Genomic DNA, 23703 nt, shown 5'->3' on the forward strand with positions numbered 1-23703 from the left:
CCAAAACCTATCCAATTTACCGTCTTTCCAGAACCTTGTTTTTATTGTGCAATCGGCAAGAATATGAGATTATAAAGAGTTCGCTCATTTCTACAATAAGACTTACGTCAGAGAACCCCTTCGTTTCCTCTCATCTGCACAGAGCGAACGCACGAATCGAAATTTCTTTTGCGCAACAGCAACGTCACGGGTCACTCTTCGGCAAAAAAATTTCGATTCATTTACCGAGGATGCCTTCAATTATCCTCGCACGTCAGTGGCGAGGGATAAAAACAACTGCACGAGACAAAAGGATGCATTTAGGAGAAGAGAGATGTGACGAAACCCTCGGCAAAGAACGGTGAGTGTCACTTAATATTTTGCATGCGACCAAACGTCTATTTGCAGAACCCCCGTAGCGGGAGCTCACCCTTACGAAGCGCATCACGAACTGTCTTTTAAATAGAAGTTTAAGAGGAGATATCAGAAGATAGGTCCTCCACATTTCGGGAGACTTTATCACACCTTCATTCTTTTCTTTCAGAATTTTATAGAATACTTTTTCCGTTGTGTCTGATGCAAATTTAAAAATCGGTACAAGAAAAAATATATCAGTTTTTAAACAATTCATAATACACTTAGGTTTATTATTACTTTTCTTTTTTAATATAGTTGGGGAAAGACGTTAAGCGATTGTTTTCCATTAAGATTATTATTATATTTAGTACCACACGAAATTAATAATATAATTTATTACGCTAATTCGCCTACACTATACATTAAGTCTAGGTAACGTTTCAGGTATCTCACCGACACCCATCATCAGACCGTGCTGCTGGGGGAACAAAAATAGAAAGAGTTTCAAATTTCAATATAATTACCAATATTGCGATTAATTTTATCGATATTAAGATTAGAATTGTTATTACTATCATTACAATTACCAATATTATGATTTTACAATTACAATTTCGATTTGCAAATAAACAATTCTAAAGTTTGGGTTATTGTCACAATAGAATCAGATATTAAATTACGCAAATACAGAGATTAAATTCTTACCTGCTGACAGACTCCTCTTGCCGAAGCTCCTGATATGCATACAGGCAAGAGACGCTGCCCTCTTGTATTAATTTGGATAATTAACATTAATTTGGTTTTATATTAGATTTATTCTATATTACGTTAATTTATATTAAGTTAATTGCTGGCAGCACCTCTTGCCTGTATGCAATCAGTTTCTAGGAGCATCGGCAAGAAGGTCTGTCAGCAGGTAAGAATATAATTAATATCTATTAATATCTGCTAATTCTATTAATTACTTAATAATTAATTAATAATTAATTACAATTAATACCAATTAATATCTCTTTGTATTCGCTTAATTTAATATCTGTTTCTGTTGTAACAGTAATCGAAACTTTGAATTGTTTATTTGCAAATCATAATACTGGTAATTGTAAAATCATAATACTGGTAATTGTAATGATAGTAATAGCAATTCTAATCGTAATATTGATAATTGTAATCCTAATATTGGTAATTATATTCAAATTTGTAACCCTTTCTATTTTTGTTCTTCCAACAGCGCGGTCTGATGAGGGGTATCGGTGAGATACCTGAAATGTTACCTCCCTTAAAGCCGACCGGGATAGCCAGGTGGGTAAAGTGCCTGCTTGGAAACCCAAAGGTCGCGGGTTCGAATCCCGCCTCGGGTTTGGATCAGAGTAAAACGCAAAACCTTTGGCAGGTGCATTATGGCCACAGAAGCCGATGCGCTAACGACAACAACAAAAAAAAAACTACCTTAATGTATAGTAGTTTAGGCGAATTGCTTGAAAAACTATATTATTAATTTCGCACACTGCACAAACATAACATTACACACATTTGTGGCTGTTATAGTCTTCAACTGCCTGTTATAGTGCTCTGCAATCATCGCAGTGTACAAAGGCGAAGTTGAACTTTCGTTCAGGTGCCGTCCTACATTGGATACTAGACACATTATTCACTTCACGTGGTATTAAACATAGTAATAATCTTAATTTGTATTTAAGTCATCGGAGGATGACTTAAAGTAGACGTTTCAGCTGAGTGGATAGGCCTTTTCTAGTGCTCCTGAAACGGAATTATACCAATTAATATCTCTTAACTTTAAAATTGCATAGCCCAATACAAGAACGTTGACATAAAAGAAGTCAGACCGACAAGGGGATATAAGTCATGCCCTTGAGTGAAAGGGCTTTAATATATCGTGTCTATTACTTCATCTGTCTGGTATAAATTCTCACTTTCTTGTGATAGTATTCATTTTAAGGGATTTTATTTGTTAGGAAAACACTGAAGAAGAACCGATCCATACTGCTGAAACGTCTGTTTTAATAAGTTAATATTTAGATCACTTCTTGTAAGATATTAACTTCTCTTTCCTCAAAGCAGAGAGATTGTCTCAAATCAGTCTTCGTGAAATACCTGCACGGTCCCAAATCAAGCAAATGCGGTACACGCAACAAATAAGAAAAGCAGGTGTTCGCTCGAAGCACCTTTCCGCTAGACCGGCATGCAGCAAGCTCAAACTTGTTGTGCGCATGCTCAAAAGGGATCAAACACTGCTCACATTCAAGAATTGTGAGATCGTTCACCGAACTTTTTGATCAAACCTTTTATTTTAATTTGACAGTTCGTTATATCGCGAAAGATAACGTTACATTTTAAAATTTTCATTTGTTTCTAATAACTTAGATTAAAACGATAGAAGACTGCTCACAGATTTCTTTTAAGTTTTCTGCAGAATGAAATATTACGAAACTTCCTCAAAAGACCTGTAGGTAGAAGGAATCTGTTTTGTAGAGACGGGATACACTTAAACAAAGGTGGTGCAAAGGTTTTTGCCAGTATTATTGAGGATACCTTAAAGGTTCAGGGAAACTGCTAGTTAGGGGGGATGTGGGTAATACTGACACGCGTTTATCTGATAATATTGGTAAAAGCAACTCTTGCACATACCTCAAGAGTTATCTGTTACCCCAACTGGACATATTATCTAGATGTTCTGGGAGCAGAAAGGTTTCACGTGAGCGGGTAGCTAATATCAGGGAAGAGAGCCTAAAAAATTTCAAGGGTTGTGTTAGGGTTGTTAAATGTACAAGAACAGTAAGTCTTAATTGTTTATACAGTAACGTTAGAAGTGTCATCAATAAAATGAGCGAATTCGAACTGCAGGTTAAAACAAGTAACGCGGACATAATAGGGCTTACGGAGACGTGGTGCCACCCGGAAATTGGGGATGATGAGATTCAGTACGGCTTGTATAATGTATTTAGGAAGGATAGAGTAGATAGAAGGTGTAATGCTTCTTATCAGAAGCAGCCTGAGTGCGACGATAGCTTTCCCGGATTCAGATATTTCACATGCTGGTATAGAGTCTGTATGGTGTGAGATAGTTGGAAACAAAGGTATAAGGCGAGTAGGAGTAATCTACAGACCAGGTGATTGTGAAGATTATGACGAAAGCCTCTACATGCAAATGGAATGGGCAAGTAAGCGTCAATGCCTTATTATGGGTGATTTCAATCTGCCTCTAACTGATTGGAGTAAATGGCAAGGAAACTCGACACGGGGAACAAAATTTTTAAATCAAATAGATGACTGTTATTTGTATCAACATATCTGGGAAATCACTAGAGAAAAGAATATCCTAGACCTCATCATCACACATGAATCAGATGACATAACAGGGCTGACAGTAGAGGAACCAGTAGCAGGAAGTGATCACGCAGTTCTACGGTGGATGATGACGAGAGAGGTAGCAGAAGTAAAAGGCAAAGGAATGGGTTTTAATTTCAGAAAAGGAAATTACGATGCCTTAAGGTACTACATGGCCTCTATTAACTGGGTAGATATCGCGCAGAGAATGAATACATTTCAACTGTGGTACGCTTTTAAAACATTAATCACCGATGCCTTGAATGCGTATATACCATTAAAAAAATACTCCACGAGAAGGGTTCCAAGTTGGATGAATAGTGAAGTTGCCACATTACTTGAGCAGAAAAAGGTGGCATGGAAACGTTACAGAGCAATAAAAAGTACTGAAGCCTATAACAGCTACAAGGTGATGTGTAATAGAGCCACAGAAAAGGTTCGACAGGCAAAGGCAGTTTATGAGAAACCATTAGCAAACAGAGCAAAGAGGGGGGGGGGGAAATAAGGAGTTCTTCACATATATAAATGCCAAGAAGAGCAGGACAAACCAGATCGGACCTTTACGTAAGGGAAAGGGGATAGTAATAAATACACCAGTTGCCGTTGCAGATGAACTCAACAATTATTTTGCATCGATATTTACAAATGAAAAACATTTTGTGGCAATGGGAAATTGTGGGAGCGAAGTTTAAAAATATGTAATTAATGATATTGAAATTTCGCAAGATTATTTAATGAAAAAACTTTCGAGCCTACAGACCAGTAAGGCTCCTGGAGTTGATGGAATATACCCTATAATCTTAAGAGAGGCGGCAAGCGAGTGCATTGAACCATTGAGGCTAATTATGCGAGCATCACTAGACTCTGGGGAGATTCCCTTGGATTCGAAAAGTGCAAATGTATCTCCCATACATAAGGGCGGCTCTAAGAGTGAAGTGGGAAATTATCGACCTGTCAGTCTGACTTCAGTGGTAGGGAAAATCATGGAGGCAATGATCAAGGGTAGAATTCAGGATCATTTGGATAGAATTGAAATTCTCAAAGATACTCAGCACGGTTTTGTAAAGGGAAAATCATGTTTAACAAATCTGGTTCGCTATTTCGAAAGGGTCACTCACGAGCTGGATTTAGGGAATAATTTCGACATTGTTTATTTATATTTCAGCAAAGCTTTTGACTCAGTCCCACATGAGCGGTTGCTTTATAAGCTGGAACAGGTTGGAATCACTGGGAAAATCCTTAGATGGATAGAAGGATGGCTTCAGGGCAGGAGGCTGAGGGTTGTGATAAATGGCTATTCCTCAGATTGAGTTGGGTTGATGAAAGAAGTGAGTTTCCCCAAAGATCAGTATTAGTACCACTGTTGTTTTTAATTTTCATAAACGACATTGATGAAGGGATAGAGGGCGTGATGTCTAAATTTGGAGATGATGTTAAAATTGGTAGAGTAGTTAATGAACACTGTCAAGCTGAGCTTCTTCAAAGAGACCTAGATAGACTTCAAGAATGGTCAGAAAAATGGCAGCTATGCTTTAATCCAACAAAGTGTAAGGTATTACACCTGCGAAACAGTAATCCCAAAATAACTTATTCACTTGGTGGAGTTCAACTAAACCTAGTACTGGAGGAAAGGGACTTGGGTGTTACGATACGGTCAGATACGAAATTCTCTGAGCATTGTAAACAGGTTGCAAGGAAGGGCCATGGTGTCCTATCAATGATCTATCGAACTTTTGCAAGTAGAGATAGGGACGTGATAATCCCGTTATAGAAGGCTTTTGTTAGACCACACTTGGAATACTGCGTTCAAGTATGGAGACCGCACCTAAAGAAAGACATCGAGCTTCTTGAAAGGGTGCAAAGAAGGGTAACTCGCCTGGTGAGATCGGCAAAAGGGCGTCCTTATGAAGAAAGACTTCGAATATGTGGGTTGCAGAGTTTGGAAACTAGACACCTTAGAGGAGATTTGATTGAGGTGTTTAAGGCTCTGAGAGGCATCAGTAAAATGAGTGAGAAAAAGTTTTCAAGATTATAAATGATGCTAGAACTAGGGGACATAAATTCAAGTTACGGGGTGGGGGAGATGTTTAGATTGGACTGCATGAAGTTTTATTTTAGCCAGCGAGTTATAAATTACTAGAATAAGTTGCCTATATGGGTGGTAGAGGCTGACAGTTTGGGGAAATTCAAAGGTCATCTGGTCATCATTCAAAGGTCATGTGGTCATCATTCCAAGGTCATGTGGTCATCATTCAAAGGTCATGGTCATCCTATGCGTTTCCCTTATCTTCGGGTGAGGGAAACGCATAGGATGATAGGTTTAATTTCCTTTTCTTTTATTAATTATTAGTTTTTTTATCGTTGTTTTATTCGGTTTTTTTTTTTTTTTTTTTTTTTTGGCTGTTGCAGCATAAGCCATAGGCTTTCTTGCACCATCGTCCATTACTAGAAAAAAAAAAAAAAAAGAAAAAACATACTTGTAAACGCGAAACTTCTTTAAAATATATACTTTTACTTATATACGCCATACTCTTGAAGATGTATTGTATGGCGAAATAATACGTAGAGTCAGCTTTATTCTTTAGAGAGGATAAAATCAAGTGGAAATTGAAAGATTAATAAATGGCTGATCTCCTTCTATTTCCAGACTGGAACGGAGGGGCTTCACCTCGTATTAAATCAAACTTTAAGCTCTGCTCGTGTCTAGAATATGTAAAGTGAAGGAAGTAACGAATATTTCAATTGAGAACAATTTCCTCTATCTGCAAGCTGGATAATGCAATGGTATAGTTCTGTGTGTGTGTGTGTGTGTGTGTGTGTGCGTGTGTGTTTGTGTGTGTGTGTGTCTGTGGACACTCCATTCATCACGCTGAGTGTAATTAATGTGGTTTGGTGGCACCGCAGACAGCGACTGCGCATAAACACCGGAGTAAATACGAATAACCACATGAGTGCCGTGTTTCAATAAATTTCTGTGTGCTGTGCAAACTCGTGACACTTTGTTTCTCCCTTCTCTTTGCAGGAGAAATGCTGACCCTTCGCTTGTCTGCTGACCTTTGCGTTCGTCTGCTAAACTTCGTGCTCGTCTGCTTCCTGATTACAGAGATCAGGTAAGGTTCTGGAATTCATCTCGTTCATGGAAAAATTAATGCATTTCACTCGAATTTAGTAAGCCACGATTTATCCTGTGATATCTTTGTTTTTAACTAGTCAAGCATGGAGGATCCCTTGTTAACAGTTCCGTTTCAGGACTCATGATTTCTTGTTTATAAAAATTTAAAAATGTTCTTGACGATGCTTACAGTTGGTCATTTTGACAATGACCATTTTCTCAATGGCAATGACCAATATTTCGTATATTTACGCCTTAATAGTTGTGAAAGGAGGAGAGACTAATCCCATTTAGTATTTAGTTGTTTAGAAGCCGAAAAAATAAGTATATTAGTTGCTTGTTTCGTCATTTGACGATAGATGGCGTTGGTGCTGCAAGGGTGACTGATATCAAGTTTCACGAGTAAATAAATGAAATTAAGTGGCTTTATGCACTCTCAAAAGCATTTCCAAGTAAGGACGAAACCAAAGAACAGGTGTAGAATGTCCTCACAGGCACTCCGCAACAGAGGATGTTTGAATGAATCTTTTTTTACCCAATTCTTATTTTCCTGAACTTACACGCGATGGATTGCATTTATCACCTCTGACAAATTTAAGGTGGACACCGTTTTATTAGATTATCGATTTGCTCTCTAATGTATACCCATTATTGAAAGTAATTTAAAATTATTGATCATTCAACAGCGGCTTTTCCACAATGGCCAATCGACTACAAAACAGATGGCGCTACTGTAAACAGTAGGACGTTGTTTATTAGTTTGCGAATTAGGAAACAGCTGTAATAACAGAGGCCTACGAATTGAAACTTGAAGAATGGAATTTCTATTTTAATATGTTACCTTGTCTAGGTTGGCCGATTTTAAAATTGGCATACATTTTCTAACATAAATTTTAATTGACAAATTAAAATTAACTGTTTTTCCTTATCATTAAAATTTTAGATTTAATAACAGAAAAAACAGTTTCTGTACTTTTCAAAATAAAATAAAGAAAACTCAATTCGAAACAGAATAATATTAATTTCGAAAAACATTTATGCGGATTTACCATTTTCCTTGGAATAAATTCTTGGTTTGTTTGAAATGCTGGTTCGTTGATGCTTTACGCCATACGTACCCAACCCCCATCTTCATCCCCACTCTCAAAGACCAGAAGTAATCTGCCATTATTTGTATGTTCTTCCACCTTTTTGGCGTTCCTTTTGCATTTTTTTTTTTTTTTTTTTTTTTACATCACGAAGGAATCAGTGATTGTTACTCGCCAATGTACCCCTTTTTCCGGAAAAAAAAAAAAAAAAAAGACTCTCTTGGAGTACAATATTTAACCTCGTCTTACATTACATCCTGGTCTCCTGGGGTAGCACACTTAGTAGAATCGCTGTTCTCCTCATACTGGGTGGAAAAGATCACAGTTCGAGTCCGGTCGATGGTTGGAGGAATTTGTATGGGCCTTTTTCACAAGGTGGCTGAGTTAGTCGGTCTCAGGGGATGGTTTTTCGTCCAGCAAAGAGAAAATCGACCACAGAACAGGTGCAAGACAATACACACAGAGCAAGATGACTTTAGTCGCTGATGCTCCTAAAACCTCACAACAAAAACAACAATATTACATCCAAATTTTTCAATTTTACCGTTCTTGTTTATACTCCAGCACAACCTCCAGGTCAGAGGAGTTTACAATAAATCTTAAATACAATCGTTAATCGTATTTAGTAGTCACGGCTTGAACCACGATCCACTCAAAGAGCGAGTACTAGCGTACTCTCGCTCCTGAATACTGGAATACATCACATCACATTGACCATACTTTCAACGATAGTTTCAAAATTAGCATTAGCATTAGCATTAGTAGAGGCATTTGATGCAAGAAAGCAAGCTTATTCATCATCAGCCAAAAAAAAAAAAATAATAAAAAAAATAAAAACAAATAAATAAATAAAAAATAACCACTTCCACTTCACCCCTCTGTTCTTTCGAAATACCTGTCAGCTGAGCCTTAAACTTATTTAGGCTATCAACTTCCACGACAAGGGATGGAAGTCTGTTCCACCAACCAACCACCCGCTGGCTAAAGGCAAATTTCCGCACGTCTATCCTACATCTCTCTTTCCTCAATTTGAATTTATGCCCTCTCAGGTGATTTTTCTGAGCTAGACGAAGAATCCCATCAGTATTGAGCACGCTCAAACCATTCAAGGCTTTATACACCTCTATCAGATCACCTAGCTAGTGCCTAGTCTCCAGACACTGTAATTTACAAAACTTAAGCCTTTCTTCGTAAGAGCACCCCTTTGTTCCATTCACTAATCTTGTTGCCCTTCTCTGTACTCGTTCCAGCAGCTCTACATCCTTCTTGAAATGAGGCCTGCAGACCTGTATACAGTACTCTATGTGCGGTCTGACCATTGCCTTATACAATGGAATAAATACCTCCTTATCCCTGCTAGAAAAGTTCCTATATATCATCGACAATATACCATGAGCTACACTTGCAGCCCGTCTGCACTGCTCAGAAAACTTCATAACTGCCTGCACAACCATCCATTCTCTACCACTGTCAGTGTAGTACCACAGAGTTGATACGTTGCTCTGGGGTTGCTGTTTCCCATGTGTAGTATTTTACATTTGTCAATGTTAAACTTCATTTACCACCTCTCAGCCCATCTGCTCAACCTTTCCAGATCATGTTGTAGTAGCATAGTGTCAGTAGTGTCCTTGACAACCCTGCCAACCTTCATATCGTCTGCAAACTTGGACATTAAGCTTGATATACCATCATCAGTATCATTTATAAATACAGAAAACAATAATGGACCCAACACTGAGCCCTGAGGGACTCCACTAATAGCATTAGTCCACGATGAGCAGTGTCCATTGATTACCACTCTCTGTCTTCTCCCCCTCAACCACCCCTTTATCCATAGCAGCAATTTGCCTCCAATGTCACACTGCTCCAATTTGTGTAGCAGTCTTTCATGTGCAACAGTATCAAAAACCCTTTCTAAGATCCAAGTATATAATATCAAAGTTATTCCCTGCATCCAGTTCTTTTGTGACTGCATCATAGTATCCAATCAAGTTGGTCAGGCAAGACTTCCCCTTAACAAAACCATGCTCTGTCTGAGCTATAACTGAAGTCTTGTCTAAATGATCCTGCAGTGCTTCTTTAACCAGTGCCTCCATTAATTTTTCTGGAACAGAAGTTAAGCTCACAGGTCTATAATCACTTGTGTCAGCCTTTGATCCTCCTTTGTGAATTGGGGTCACATTTGCACATTTCCAGTCTATGGGTACCTCCCCTGAGTCCAAGGAAGCTCTCATAATTATGGCTAAGGGTTTGCTTACTTCCTTTGCTGCCTCCTTTAATATAACTGGATAGATCCCATCCACCCCGGGTGCCTTTCTTGTGTTTATCTTCAACAGTTTCTCCTCCACTTTACTCCCAGTTATTTCAAGATTCTGTAGCTTACTGCTAGGATTGAATACACCTCTGGCATTACCCTTGCTGAATAACTCCTCATGTGTGAATGTCGATGCAAAATATTCATTTAGTTTGTTAGCTACCTGAGCAGGATCATCAACAGTTGACCCATCAATATCAAGTGGACCAATCTGATTCATCCCCTTCCTTCTAGAGTTTACATAAGTAAAGAACTCTTTGCTGTTTTCCTTTGCATTGTTTTCCAAAGATTTCTCGTAATCTGCCTTCGCCTGCCTAGCCTCCTTTGTAACTTGGTTACAGATCAACTTGTATCTATCATAGGCCTCTGCGTCACGTGTTAATTTGTGTGTATCCCATGCATTTTCCTTCTCTGTCATATGTCTCATTAGTTCATCTGACATCCACTTAGGCCTAAACCTTGAACAATATTTCTTAGTTGGTATGTAAAGCCTAGTAGCTTCCAACATAACTTCTTTGAATGCTTCCCATTTTGAATTTGCTGTTGGTAACATCATCAGTTGGTCCCACTATATAGAATTGCTCTCATATAGTGGGCAACTGTACATTAGGTGCTCGGCTCCCACGTTTCATGTTCACCACGTTTCATTTTCAGAGGCAAAACGGCGTATCACTCAGTCCAAATCCATGTAGTTTGTCTCTAATTGCCGCGTCTCCCGTCAGCAGGTAGGTGGTGTAGAGTCCTGGTGAGAGCCACGGTGAATAATTCGGGTATATCAGCCGTATGTTGGGTAGAAACTTTCTGGTTTTTGCACCTTTGCTGGAGGTCTCCCAGCGGGCTTGCCAAGTTTGTTGGAGCTAAGTGGAGAGACGGTTCCTTTCTACTTTGGGATCATTTGACAGATCTATGGTGTAGTCGAGGCATCTTGCCGTTCTGCCTTTGGTCAGTTGATAGAGTAGCCCATGCTTAACAATCTCCAGGTCCAGAGGGAGGGATCCCGTTAAGGCCTGGAGTGCGTGGGTACTTACAGTATTATATGCTCTCGAGATGGCTATGAGTATGTGTCGCTGCGTAGTCTCCAATTTTTTCCGGTTCACTGCAGTGGTAGCATTGCGATACCATAGTCCAGCAGCATATGTAATCGCTGGCAGGAAAATAGCTTTATAGTAGAGCCTGAGGGTTTTTCTCCTCAAACCCCATCCCTTGCGTGTGATTCGTGCAAAAAGTGCGGAGTATCCTCTAATTTTCTTCCGTAAGTGCACTATATGTGGTGTAAAGGTCAAGTTCTTGTCTAATACGACTCCAAGGTGCTTTAATTCGGTAGTAAGATTAATTGTGTTACCTTGTATATTGATTTGAGGGAGTCGTCTGGTGTCTATGGCTCCTTTTAATAATATAGATCTTGTCTTCGAGGATGAGATCTTCAAGTTATTGTTGTTAGCCTAGTCCTCTAGAGTTTCTATTGCTCTGTTGGCAGTGTTCTCCAGTTGCGCCCTAGATCCCCCAGGCAGCATCAGAACCATATCATCCGCATAGGCTAGGAGAACGACGTCGCCGAGTTCCAGGTTCAAAAAGTCGTCTAAAACCAGGTTCCATAGGAATGGACCCAGGATTGAGCCATGTGGGCATCCTCTGAATATTTCTCTTGTTACTGAAGAATATGGTGCTCTGACTGTCACGAACCTATTCGACAGGTAGGATTTGATGACTTGATACAGATTTGATGGTAGGTTGGCCTTCCGGAGTCGGGCCAGGACGCTTGGCCACCATAAAGTGTCAAACGTCCCAGCAAAGTTTATTGCTAAGACTAGATAGTATTTCTGATCTGAGGTAGTTGCAGCATTAGCAATATTTTCCAGGACATCCAGGGTTGAGCATCCCTTCCTAAATCCATATTGTTGGGGTGACTGCAGGCCGGCTGCAGTGTAGTGGATCCCTATTCTGTTTCTTAATAACTGCTCAAAGAGCTTGCTCAGGACTGATAAGAGTGCTATGGGTCTGTATGACCCCGGAAAGTCCAGTTGTTTGTTGGGACTTTTGAGAATGACGCACAAGTTTGCAGTTTTCCAGGCCTGGGGGAACAGGCCTTCTTTGAGACAGTGGTTTTATAGGTTAAGAAGCACCTCTGGAATGATTTCGAGGGCTTTAATGACAATCCCTGGCTCCAAAAGATCAGAGCCAGGAGACTTCTTTCTTGTTTCTAATCCTCATGGCAGCTGTTTCCAGTTCAAGTTTGGTGAAAGGGTCTTCTGTTGCAGTCGTGCAGTAGGTTTCATTGTCTGCACAGAGGGTTACTGCTCTGGGGTAGAGGGGGCAAGATGGTCTTGAAACATGGTATCCATGAAGTTAATAATTGTTTCCTGCCAGGTCCGGATACAAGTACCCTGCCGTGTCTTCGTCGCTGGTATGGTCTCACCCCTGGGGAGTTTGTTTGTGGTTACTCTGTATACCACACCCCAAGGTTATCATTCCCGGTGGTAGAAACAAGGTGTTCCCAACTGCGCATCTTACGCTGGCGTATGGTTGCAGTGTACAGATTCCTTGCGTCTCGGAAGTTCTGTCTTAGTGACAGCACTTCCGCTGCCGGCTGGGAGCGCCTTGCCCGCTGGAAGAGTTTCCTTCTCCTGTGCACCTCCTGCTTAAGCCTCTGTAGCTCTGGAGACGACCAGGGTTCAGTCCCCGGGGTAGGGTTTTTCTTTTTAATAGAGATGTTGGCAGCTTCAGTGATGAGACCAGCGACGGTCATCTGGTGCTGATCCGGGCTGAGTCCAATGATGTTCAGCGATTGGGCTGTTGTGATCAGTGTGGCTTGGAAAAGTGGCCAATCCGCCTTCTCTGTGGCATATCGTGGCTGTGCCTGCCTCACTGCTTGGTGTCGACTAAGGGAGCGCTGGAGCTCAAACGTGATGGCCCTGAGGTCCCACGTGGTCCAGCTTTCTTGGACGATCCACGATGTTAGGTGACCAGCGAGGGATCTGGTAGCCAGAGAGACATCGATTGTGGCCTCCCCCATCGAACTAGAGAACCTTGCCAGATTGTTTGGCCGGTTGAGGACTGCGTACGGACTATTCGCTAAGTCACTACAATGATCCAACTTTCTTCGCCTGCTCAGATGACTCCAGCATTGTTAAAGGAGTGTTCCCTGGAGAATAATTTAATTTGATAACACGCTGTTGTGTGTATATATTTCCATATGTAAATTTGTAATTTTTTTCTCCAATCTTTAATCCTACACTTGTATAATTAGTAATAATATTGTTGTTGTTTTTTTCCCTCTCCTATCTCATCCTTGTTTATTACATTGCAATAGCCTGTCCTGTAAACCCATATCTTGCAGCCGTGAAGGGTATTGTGCCTTTTGTACGCAATAAAGAATTCTTCTTCTTCTACATATATAACATAGCTTCCAACCCACGGCTCACGAACGGGAAACCTCTTCCCCGAGACTGAAGTATCCATGCTGGCCACCTAAGACCAGGTAATCAAAACACTACATAAAACACATTGTAAAGGAACCTGGAGTAACAGACGACACATGTTGACTTTGCCCCCGAAAAGTTCCAACGCATTACCTCAAGATGCACCCAGACGCAGTACACTCACAGCCAACACCAAGTCACCAATACATCACAGGCTAGCGAATAAACACCAAATTATCGAAGAAAGTATACCGTATTACAAGTGTGAACCTCAGATCATACTAGAAGCCCATACCCACAATCTATACTGGGACCATGCCGTAAAAACGGAAAAGATGACTTCGCAAAACAGACCAGACATAACCCTCATCGACAAGAAGGAAATGCCTACCTACCTGATCGACATATCGGTGCCCAACACCAGAAACCTCCAAAAAAAGAAAAGAAAATAGGAAAAGCTTAGGTCCTACTCAGACCAGACCTAACACATGAAGTCAAACATATGTAGCAGCATATGGAATAAGCAATGACCATCCCGATCACTGTGTCAACCACCGGCATGGTACCAGAGCCTCCATAAGAACCTAACCGCAATAGTCCTCGCAGAGAACACTTACACGAAATTCCAATAAGGTGTGATCCTGAACACCTGTATGATAGTCACAGAGTTCCTCGAAAATTAACCGTAACTAGAAATAACAACCATCCCACGCACATACTACCATTACTCTTCGCTGGATTGGAAAAAAGCCATAAGTAGAAGGAAAAAGAGAACAATAGTAATAATAATAATAATAACAACAACAACAACCCAGTGGTTACTAAAGAGGTATACACAGTCATCACTAACACTACTTCAGATTCTTGGAGATGATCCTAACAAAACAGAACTCTTTACATTCCTAAATTGTATAGGAATGTATCATAAAATATAGGAGCTATTACAACAAAGTTAGTAATTCATACTAACCATTGGAAAGACACAATATGGTCCGGGCAGCCTATGTGTCGTTAAATTTCATCACAACAACAATAATTAAAGAGGTATACAGCGGTAACTAAAGAGGTATTTCACAACCTACAGCTCATCACACCTTATCACAGATGGAGTATGAGAAAGGACACCAAACCGGGTTCACTTCTGTTAGCAAAAAAATAAGATGGTACTGTTGCAGTGGGCAGAGCATCACTAATAGTGGACTGAATTCAGCTGACTAATACCAGCACTGGACTGGACTGCTCCAAATTCTTGTAGATTCAGCTTCCATCTGATCTCGTGGATTCCCAGTCACCAGATGTCAGTCTAAAAAAGCTCAGCTATCAACAAAAAAACAACAGATTTCAAACAACAGATTTCAAACAAATGTGGTCTATGCAATTCCCTGCCCACCGGATTGCGATTGCATATATATATATATATATATAGGCAGCACGAAAACATTGTTACATACATACAAGAATCCAAAAACATAAAAGCAGTTTAAAAGTAGCTGCAAATAACAAATTAAAAACAGACCGAACGGAAAAAAATAATAGTTCCGGATTGGTAGCTCACCACTTAGACACAGAACATTGGGACCTAAAATGGGACCTAAAACAAATATCCTATAAGTTCAACTTTAACAACAGCGGCAGCTGCCCGAGCTGATTATGGGGTCGTATTCACATCTCGGATTGCACGGAAGGGTGGAGGCGTCACAATATTTTACAAGAAATCCGCTTTCAAGCTATTGGATAATAAATCCAGTAATTCCCCTAACTATGAAGCAATCCTCGTTACGTTAGGATACAACTTCGTGACGTTTGACATCTGTGTGGTGTACATACCTCCAACGCCTTCCCAGCAAATCATCCTTGAAGTTTCCAACTGGATAATCAATCAGCTGCATCCCACAGCTTCTCACTTAGTTCGTGGTGATTTCAATTTACCTCCTCAGCTACCTGATCAGAAAAAAGATCTTCTGGCACACTTGAGATGTGCTGATCTACAACTTATTAATGAAGCTCCAACCAGGGGGAATAACCTCTTAGATATAGTTCTAGCCTCTATCCCTTGCACCCTTGATTACATTGCAGAAACGTCATTTGACTATGATCATGTCCCAATACATGTGACTGCATATCTGCCAGCCCCCAAATTAGAAGCCAGAAGGACAACAAAAAAGGTTGACATCACTAGTCCCAACTTACTTGATGTAGATAAGTGCATCAGAGCCACCTCTCTCATTCCCTGGGTGACCTTAGAGACTTGTAACCCAGAGCTAGCTATGAACATTCTCACAAACTGGATCAACACGGTTGCCAAATATGCTGCCTCTAAAAAAATCACAATCGATCCATATACAAGACTTTGGTGGAATTCAGAACTCAAAATGAGTTTCCAGCTGAAGCAACAGCTCCATCGCACATGGAAACAGTCGCAAAATGTCATGATCGCATCGTTTATTCAAGGGCACGGGCTCAATTTATTCGCCTGAAATCTGAGGCAATCAAATTATACGTTAACCGAGATCTGGCTAAAGGAAAAATTCCATACAAGAAAGTGAACCTTCATTTTCTTTTGCAACTTGATCCTGAATCGTGGCTCGATTTCGTCACAAGATTTAATCGTAATCCTATGCCAAACTCAGATCTGGCTCTACTAACAGAGCCCAACCAGTAAGAAGTGTTGAACACCATTCTGATCACAAAACAACAGCTGATCGTCGCCATCCATTCTCTACCTGCCTCGTCAACCACTGGTGATGATGGAGTTCCCCAATTCATGCTCAAATGCCTAAGTCCGTACATTATTCAGCCACTTTTAATTATCTTCAACCAGTTACTCTCGAACCAGATTATCCCACAGCAATGGAAAAACTATCTCATCAAACCTTTAGCCAAAGTTCAGTCGCCATTGAAACCTAAACACTTCCGTCCCATCTCCAACTCCTCCAGCCTATTGAAGCTCCTGGAGAAGACTTTACTCCCCATCCTCACCAAGCAGATCTTGCCCAGTAATCCAGCCCAAATTCACTACTCCCTTCCAAACAGATCAACGATCACCAATCTGCTAGACACCACGAATACTATCTTGTCAGCATTCGAGAAAAGGCAGGAACTAGCTGTTACTTACTTAGACATTGAGGCTGCATTTGATGCCGTCAAACTGAACCAACTACTCACTCTCCTGGAATGCCACTTCCAGATCACAGGGAACATATTATGCTTTCTATATAACATAGTTATAAATTAATAAAGTTATAAAGTAATAACAGAGTTATAAAGCTTCATACAGGAGATCGCACCCTTACTAGATTCGTCACCGCAGGAGTCCCACAAGGAGGGATCCTTTCCGGCCTTCTTTTCTCATCTATTATATTCCCACTGGTTGCACATTATCGTTGTCTACTGAACTATGCAGATGATATCAAGATACTCACTCCCATCATCCCTGGTCAAGACCTTGATCTGGTAAAAACGGAAATTAACAACACTCTCACGGCAGTCACAACTTACCTCTGCCATTTTGGGCTCAAGATCAATCCTGATAAGTCCGAATTCGTGGTGTATTCATTGAAGCAAACTCCTTCTTTCCAGCCTTCGGTCGGCAACACCCTCATCCCAATTGTGTCCAGCCATCGTGATCTGGGCGTTGTATTCGACTCCAAATTTCGATTCAACGCCCACAAAGACATGCTCCTCACACGTGCTTCAAGATTCCGGTGGATAGCAAAACAGCATCTCCTTCATATCAGAGATAAAACGAAAACCGTGAGGTAGATAAGAACAATTATCTTTCCACCTTTACTCTATGCTGCTGAAATTTGGGCGTCAGCGGCACAGTCAATAAAGAAACCACTCTTTGGCACCGAATTCTGGCTCCTAAAGTGGGCCAACAGGAAGCACAACCTTCCAGCTCTGATTCGTACCACGCAGCTTGCCAACTCTCTCGGGATTCCACGGCTTCCCACCTTAGTCAACGACCAACGCCTGCTAGCAAAAGTCAAGATAATAACAGGCATAATCGCAACACCTTCATTCTGGGATACCTGTGGCTGAAGGATCCCCCCTGCTGCCCTTATGGCCAATCCCGAGCTCTACTCGCATTCAGCACGACTCCATCTCTCGGACCGGTTCCTCCCTCAGCAGATGTTCAAGCAAACTCAGACACTTGACGCCGACCTGAACAAATTCGCTGCTGACCGGACTTACCGGAAAAAAATTATGACGAGTAGTACTAATCAGCAATGACTGATGTATACCTTGCACCTGTTCCTGTCTGATTGAGCTGGTGCTCTTATCTCGATGTTAAGCCAGCTCAATCAGACCTAACTCTCGTAAGAAGTTCTCTCCTTTGTATCAAAATATGTTTTCTTTTGTAAAATTACCTTTTTTTGTAAATAATTGTTCGATTTTCCAGGAAGTTTCGGGAGTCTGTAAAAATATAAACCCCTGGCTTTTTGGCCGTGAAGGGCATTAAAGAGTATCTCTCTCTCTAACATACCCCCCCCCAAATCTAGAACTTCTGAATTACACCCCACCCTGATGCAGCCATTCTTGAAGAAAACCCAGGTAAGAGTATTCTTCTGCCTTAAAATAAAATATATAATATTCCTAAAATTTAACATTCCTTTAAAATTTCCAAAAATAACCTACACTACCCTTTTCAAAAAAATCCACAAATTTTATTTTAAATCCACGATGAGATTGCAGAGCCTCTACAAGGAAAAATTACAACAAATTATTAGCATTTGTGTGTGTGTGTAAAGTGTAAAGTGTGTTTAGGGTCAAACGGCACCAGGGGTTTCCCCCATCTCCGCGTTGCTTTCATTGTGAGTGAACCAGTTCGCTGGGAAATGCCAGAGATTTAAAAGTGTATGGATATTGTATATGTGTAGTGTCATGTACCGTTGTTCATCTGGTCGTTTAGCCGCTGGACCCCTACTGAGGCCCAACGTTGCCCCACTTTCGCCCCGTGGAGGCAGACCAGGAAACACCAGTAGACTAAGATTTACTCTGGCAGGTCCTGCCGCTTAATTTCCTGAGATTTCGGCGGCTAGGACCTTAAAAAAAAAAAAAAAAAAAAAAGAGGAAAAGAAAGTTAAAAAAATAAACTAAGATATATATATATATTTTTTTTTAATTTTATTTTATTTTTGGTAAATTCTATGGGGAATAACGCTAAATTTTTGAAACGCCGAGTGTATGGGCGAAAAACGTAATCTGGAGATGATTAAATCAATTCCGATGTGTAGGGCATTCGCTTGCGTATGTGCAGGTAGAGTGGGTGGGGAGACTGAAGTCTGGGGGGAAAAGACAGAAGTATGGAGCCGAGAGAGGAGGCAACTCCAAGTCACAGTGGGGCATGCCTATGCCCCACCAGAAGGGAAAGTGGGAATGGCGAGAAGGGGATGAGACAGTAAGACCGTCTCTCCCCCCCCACCGGGGATATGGATATTAAAGGTGAAGGAGGCTAGGGTGCCCTCTTCAAGTCGCCAAATGGCGTTTGGCAGCTGTGCTGCGTTAAGTCTCTTTTCTTCAATATTGAGTCGATTTCAGTCCAGTCGCTCATGGGGTAAGCTCCGTCCTTGTGTTTTTCACTCACTTGTCTCAAGGTTTTTCTCTGTAGTAACTCTGTTGGACAGTATTTTATGGTCTTGTACAGTTTAACTTGTGGTGATCTTTCTTCAGACACGATTTATGGTAATTAGCAGTTTTCTCCTCTCGAAGAGGTCCTGCGCATATTGAGAAAGTGCTCTGTATTCCTCTTCTGTGGCAATGAAGTGGGATTCCAGTCCTTTCGGAAGGTAGTGTATCTTTGTGATCAGGATGCCTCTGAGATCTTCATATTCTGGGCAGTCGTAGACCAAGTGGTTCCAGTTCTCGATCTCCCCACATGTGCAGTTGGGGTCCTCAACAAGGCAGAACCCGAGCAGCTTCTCCTTAAAGGGACCATGACCAGTAAGGAGCGAAGTCAAATGCTTCCCCGGAAAGTACCAGGCTGGTTGCTTGGGATATATTTTGCTGAGGTTGGGAAGGAATTTTCTTGTGATTTCTCCTTTTGTTGTATCGGTCCATCTTTGTTGCCACTCCCGAAGTAGGTAAGCCTGTAATCGGACTTTTTCTGTTTTTGTACTACTCGCTGGGTCAATTATGAAATCCTGGAAGGTGGCAGCAACCCCCCTGGCATGCAGGAAGAGCAAGCCAGCTTTTACAGTCTCCAAATCGAGGGGGAGCGCTCCAGCAAGCACCTGCGACGCTGGTGTGCTTACTGTTCTGCATGCTCGTGTGGTTGTTAGTAAAATGGTCCTTTGTATCGTATCCAGAGTTCTCCTATTGACTGCAAGCGTCGTTTTGCTGTACCACAGTGCAGCAGCATAAGTTATCGCAGGGATGAAGGTTGCCTTATAATACAACATTAGTGCTGTTTTTTTTAATCCCCAGTCTTTTCTCGTAACCCTCGCCACCAGTGCCGAGTAACGTCTTATCTTCGTCCTTATATATTGTAGGTGAGGTTGAAAGGATAAGTTTTTGTCTAGGATAACTCCTAGATATTTCATTTGGTTGGCAAGTTTAATGGTCACACCTTCTATTTTAATTTGGGGTGGACGCCGTATTTGCAGGGTTCCTTTTAGTAGAATAGATGTGGTTTTCGTCGGTGAAATTTTTAACTGGTTTCTTGTAGCCCAATTTTGTATTTTCTGCAGAGCTTGGTTTGCGGTAGTTTCCAGTTGGGCTCTTGAGTCAGGCTCAATGGTAAGAATAAGGTCGTCTGCAAAGGCCTAGGCTCCGATCAGCCCCAGGTCCAGGTTCAGGAGCTCGTCGAGAACCATATTCCAAAGGAGTGGCCCCAAGACAGACCCCTGCGGGCAGCCCCTGTATACAGATCTTGTGACTTTTTTGGTAGTTGGCATTTATTTCTACTTTCCTGCAAGATAGGTAGTCCTCCATTACCTTGTATAGGTTGATAGGGACTGCAGCCACCCTTAGTCTGGCTAGGACGCTTGGCCACCATAGTGAGTCGAACGCCCCAGCAAAATCAATTGAAATGACTAGTAGGTATTTTTTTCTGCATTCCTGCGCCTTCCGAAGCAGGTTTCCAAGTGCATCCACCGTGGAGGAACCCGGCTTAAATCCGAACTGATTCCTAGCCGCCAGGTTTGTCCTCTCATAGTGGTTTTTGATTCGCTTGTGCAGCAGTCTCTCATATAGTTTGCTGACCACTGAGAGCAGTGCAATAGGTCTATATGACTCTGGGCAGTCCGGTTTTTTGTTAGGATTTTTAAGTAACAACTTGGTGTTTGCTGTTTTCCATGCTGTGGGGAATTTGCCTGTTTCCAGGCACCTGTTGTAGAGAGTAAGTAGTAAGTGCGGTGCAAATTCTGCAGTTTTCTTCAAGATCTCTGGTTCGATCATGTCCAGTCCTGGGCATTTGCGATTTCTGATCTTGATGGCAGCCTCACTGAGCTCTTCTAGGGTGAAGGGGGGTTCAATTGTCGAGGTGTTATAGATTGCGTTGTCCTTGCAAATTTCGTGTTGTTCTTGCATGGTTAATATTGCTGGTTCCTTGAAGATTTTGTCCAGTATGTTGCCCATTGACTGCTCCCAAGTGGTCGTTAGGTTTCCCTCCGGTGTCCTGGTAGTACTAATGACCTCGCCCCTGGGAAGCTTATTGGTTATCACCTTGTAGACTATGCCCCAGGGGTCGGTGTTTCCAGAAGTAGACACTAGGCGCTCCCAAGAACCCTTCTTACTTTTTTTTATGGTGTCTGTGTAACGGTTCCTAGCTTCTCTGTAATGTTGTCTCAGGACCTCCACCTCATCTTCGGGCCAGGTTCTGCGAGCTCTCTGGAAGTCTTTTCTTGTTTTTTGCATTTGTCGTCGTAGTACTGCAATTTCTGGTGTCCACCAGGGTACTGTGCCAGGTTTTGGGTTTTTTTTTTTTATCACTCGATCACTGATGTTTAGTAATAATTTTGTAGTTTCCGTCTGAAGGTCATCCGGGTCGCTCCGGGGGTTTATGTTTTCCAGATTGTGTCTAATTGCCGTGGTGAGCAACTCTTTATGCAGTGTCCAGTCTGCATTTGCGACTGCATATCTCATTTGTGGTTGGTTTTGTTTGAGTTATTCTTGTTAGTTGTCTTTCAACTGAAAAGGTTATTGCCCGGTGGTCTGAGGTGGTCCATGCTTCCTCCACCCTCCAATTAGTCACATGTCCGGCCATACTCCTGGTGGCCAGGGAGACATCAATTGTGGCCTCCCAGAGGGTGCTCGAAAATGTTGGCAGATGGTGGGGTCGATTTAGTACAGTTAGATAGGATCCTGAAAGGTAGTCTTCTAAGAGTTGTCCATTTCGAGTTCCTCGCCTGTCTGGGGTGAGGCTGTGCCATGCCGGGGAGCGACAGTTGACATCAGCTCCAATGATGACTCTTTGATTTGGTAGGGTGTCCTGTAGGCATCGGAGGTAGTCGATTGCAAAGCCTATATCTTGTCCCGGTCTGCAGTAGAGTGCCACGACATATAGAGATCCTAATGCTGTTCCAAGTTGTGCACAAGCAGCCCATGGAGTACACAGCTGTGTGATTTTAGTTGCGCTGATGTTGTTGTTTCTTACCAGAACGGCAGCCCATGGGGTGTCGTCATCCGTGTGGATCACCTTATAATTGTGTGGGTACCCTGCGACCCGCTTTAGATGTGTATACGGTTCCTGGACTATAATGACATCCAAGTTTTCGTCTTCGGCTTTGGTCCGTAACTGGTCAGCCACTGATCTGGCCCGTTGTGCGTTAATTTGGATTATTTTCAGCATATCTGTGTTATAATTCTTAATTCTCGTTCCCATAGTTGATCCTGCTTTGGTATAAGGTCCTGGTTCGTTGGTATGTAGGGCATTTCGGGTCCCTAAGTGAGTGCTTGTGGTCTAATTTCATAGTCTTGCAGTTAACGCAGGTGGGTTCCTTATCTTTGTGGGGGCATGTGTGTGTGTGTGTGTGTGTGTTCTGGCCTCTTGGCTATCCAGAAGCATCAGTCACGTGGACAGATGATTCTGGGTACTCGTCCACACTACGGGAAGGTGAGCCAGTCCATGTAAAGTACGTACTGTCTCAAAAGAGACTCTGACCCACCTGGTGTTGCCAGAAGGTAGGCCAGGAACAGGATCCTCTGGGGGCCCATTCAAGAGAGAAAAAAACAAACCACCCATAGTGCTGGATATGGAAAAGAAATGAACAAAAATGAAATGAATAAATGAAATAAAAAGAAATGAATAAATGAAATAAAAAGAAATGAATAAATGAAGCAGAAGAAAATAAAATAAAATATGTATAATAAAAATAAGATAAAAAATAAAATAAAAATAAAAATAGAGAAGGTAGAGGTGCTGCTAAAATAAAAAAATAATAAATAAATAAATGAATAGAAAATAAATAAATAAAAGAAAGTAGCGGTGCTGCAAAAGAAAAAAAATAAAAATAAATAAATAAATAAAATTACAATAAATAAATAAATAAAATTACAATAAATAAATAAATAATAAAAATAATGAGAATAGTGGTGCTGGTAAAATAAAAAAAAAATATTGCACTTATTGAGGATTTCAGTTTACACATTCAACAATTATTAAAGGAGATCTAACCATCTATGCATGAATAGGGCTATTGTGCTGTATCCTGTTGCGATCCGTCGACACTGAACGCCTTCGCTGAAATACGCCTGAAGAAATACGAAAGCCTGAAGGATCTGATATGACTCCGAGCTTTTAAGGAGACACGACTCCTGTCCTGGTTGAAAATTAGTAGGTGCATGAAGAGGAAGTCTGAGATCATCATAAACAACATGCGATTGAAATTCTATACAGTGGGACCAACTGATGATGTTACCAACAGCAAATTCAAAATGGGAAGCATTCAAAGAACTTATCTTGGAAGCTACTAGGCTATACATACCAACTAAGAAATATTGTTCAAGGTTTAGGCCTAAATGGATGTCAGATGAACTGATGAGACATATGGCAGAGAAGAAAAATGCATGGGATACATGTAAATTAACATGTGACACAGAAGCCTATGATAGATACAAGTTGATCTGTAACCAAGTTACAAAGGA

At 41.3% G+C, this 23703-nt stretch overlaps 1 protein-coding gene across 2 annotated transcripts in view; it reads left to right on the forward strand.

Moving 5' to 3' along the window:
- The first annotated feature begins 202 nt into the window (after positions 1–202).
- The window catches only part of LOC150075721 (glutamate-gated chloride channel-like), a 52175-nt gene continuing 28674 nt past the window's right edge, over positions 203–23703 (forward strand). The window contains exons 1-2 of one of the 2 annotated variants that reach the window (XM_090387511.1): positions 226–340; positions 6707–6794. In XM_090387511.1, the coding sequence (XP_090243637.1) occupies positions 6712–6794 (83 nt within the window). In that variant the 5' untranslated portion in view covers positions 226–340; positions 6707–6711. Of the gene's footprint in view, positions 341–6706; positions 6795–23703 lie in introns of both variants that reach the window. The other variant, XM_090387510.1, reaches the window with a different exon arrangement.

Source organism: Mastigoproctus giganteus, chromosome 13 (assembly GCF_048544385.1).
Source record: "Mastigoproctus giganteus isolate SK-2022 chromosome 13, ASM4854438v1, whole genome shotgun sequence".
NCBI classification, from domain to species: Eukaryota; Metazoa; Arthropoda; class Arachnida; order Uropygi; family Thelyphonidae; genus Mastigoproctus; species Mastigoproctus giganteus.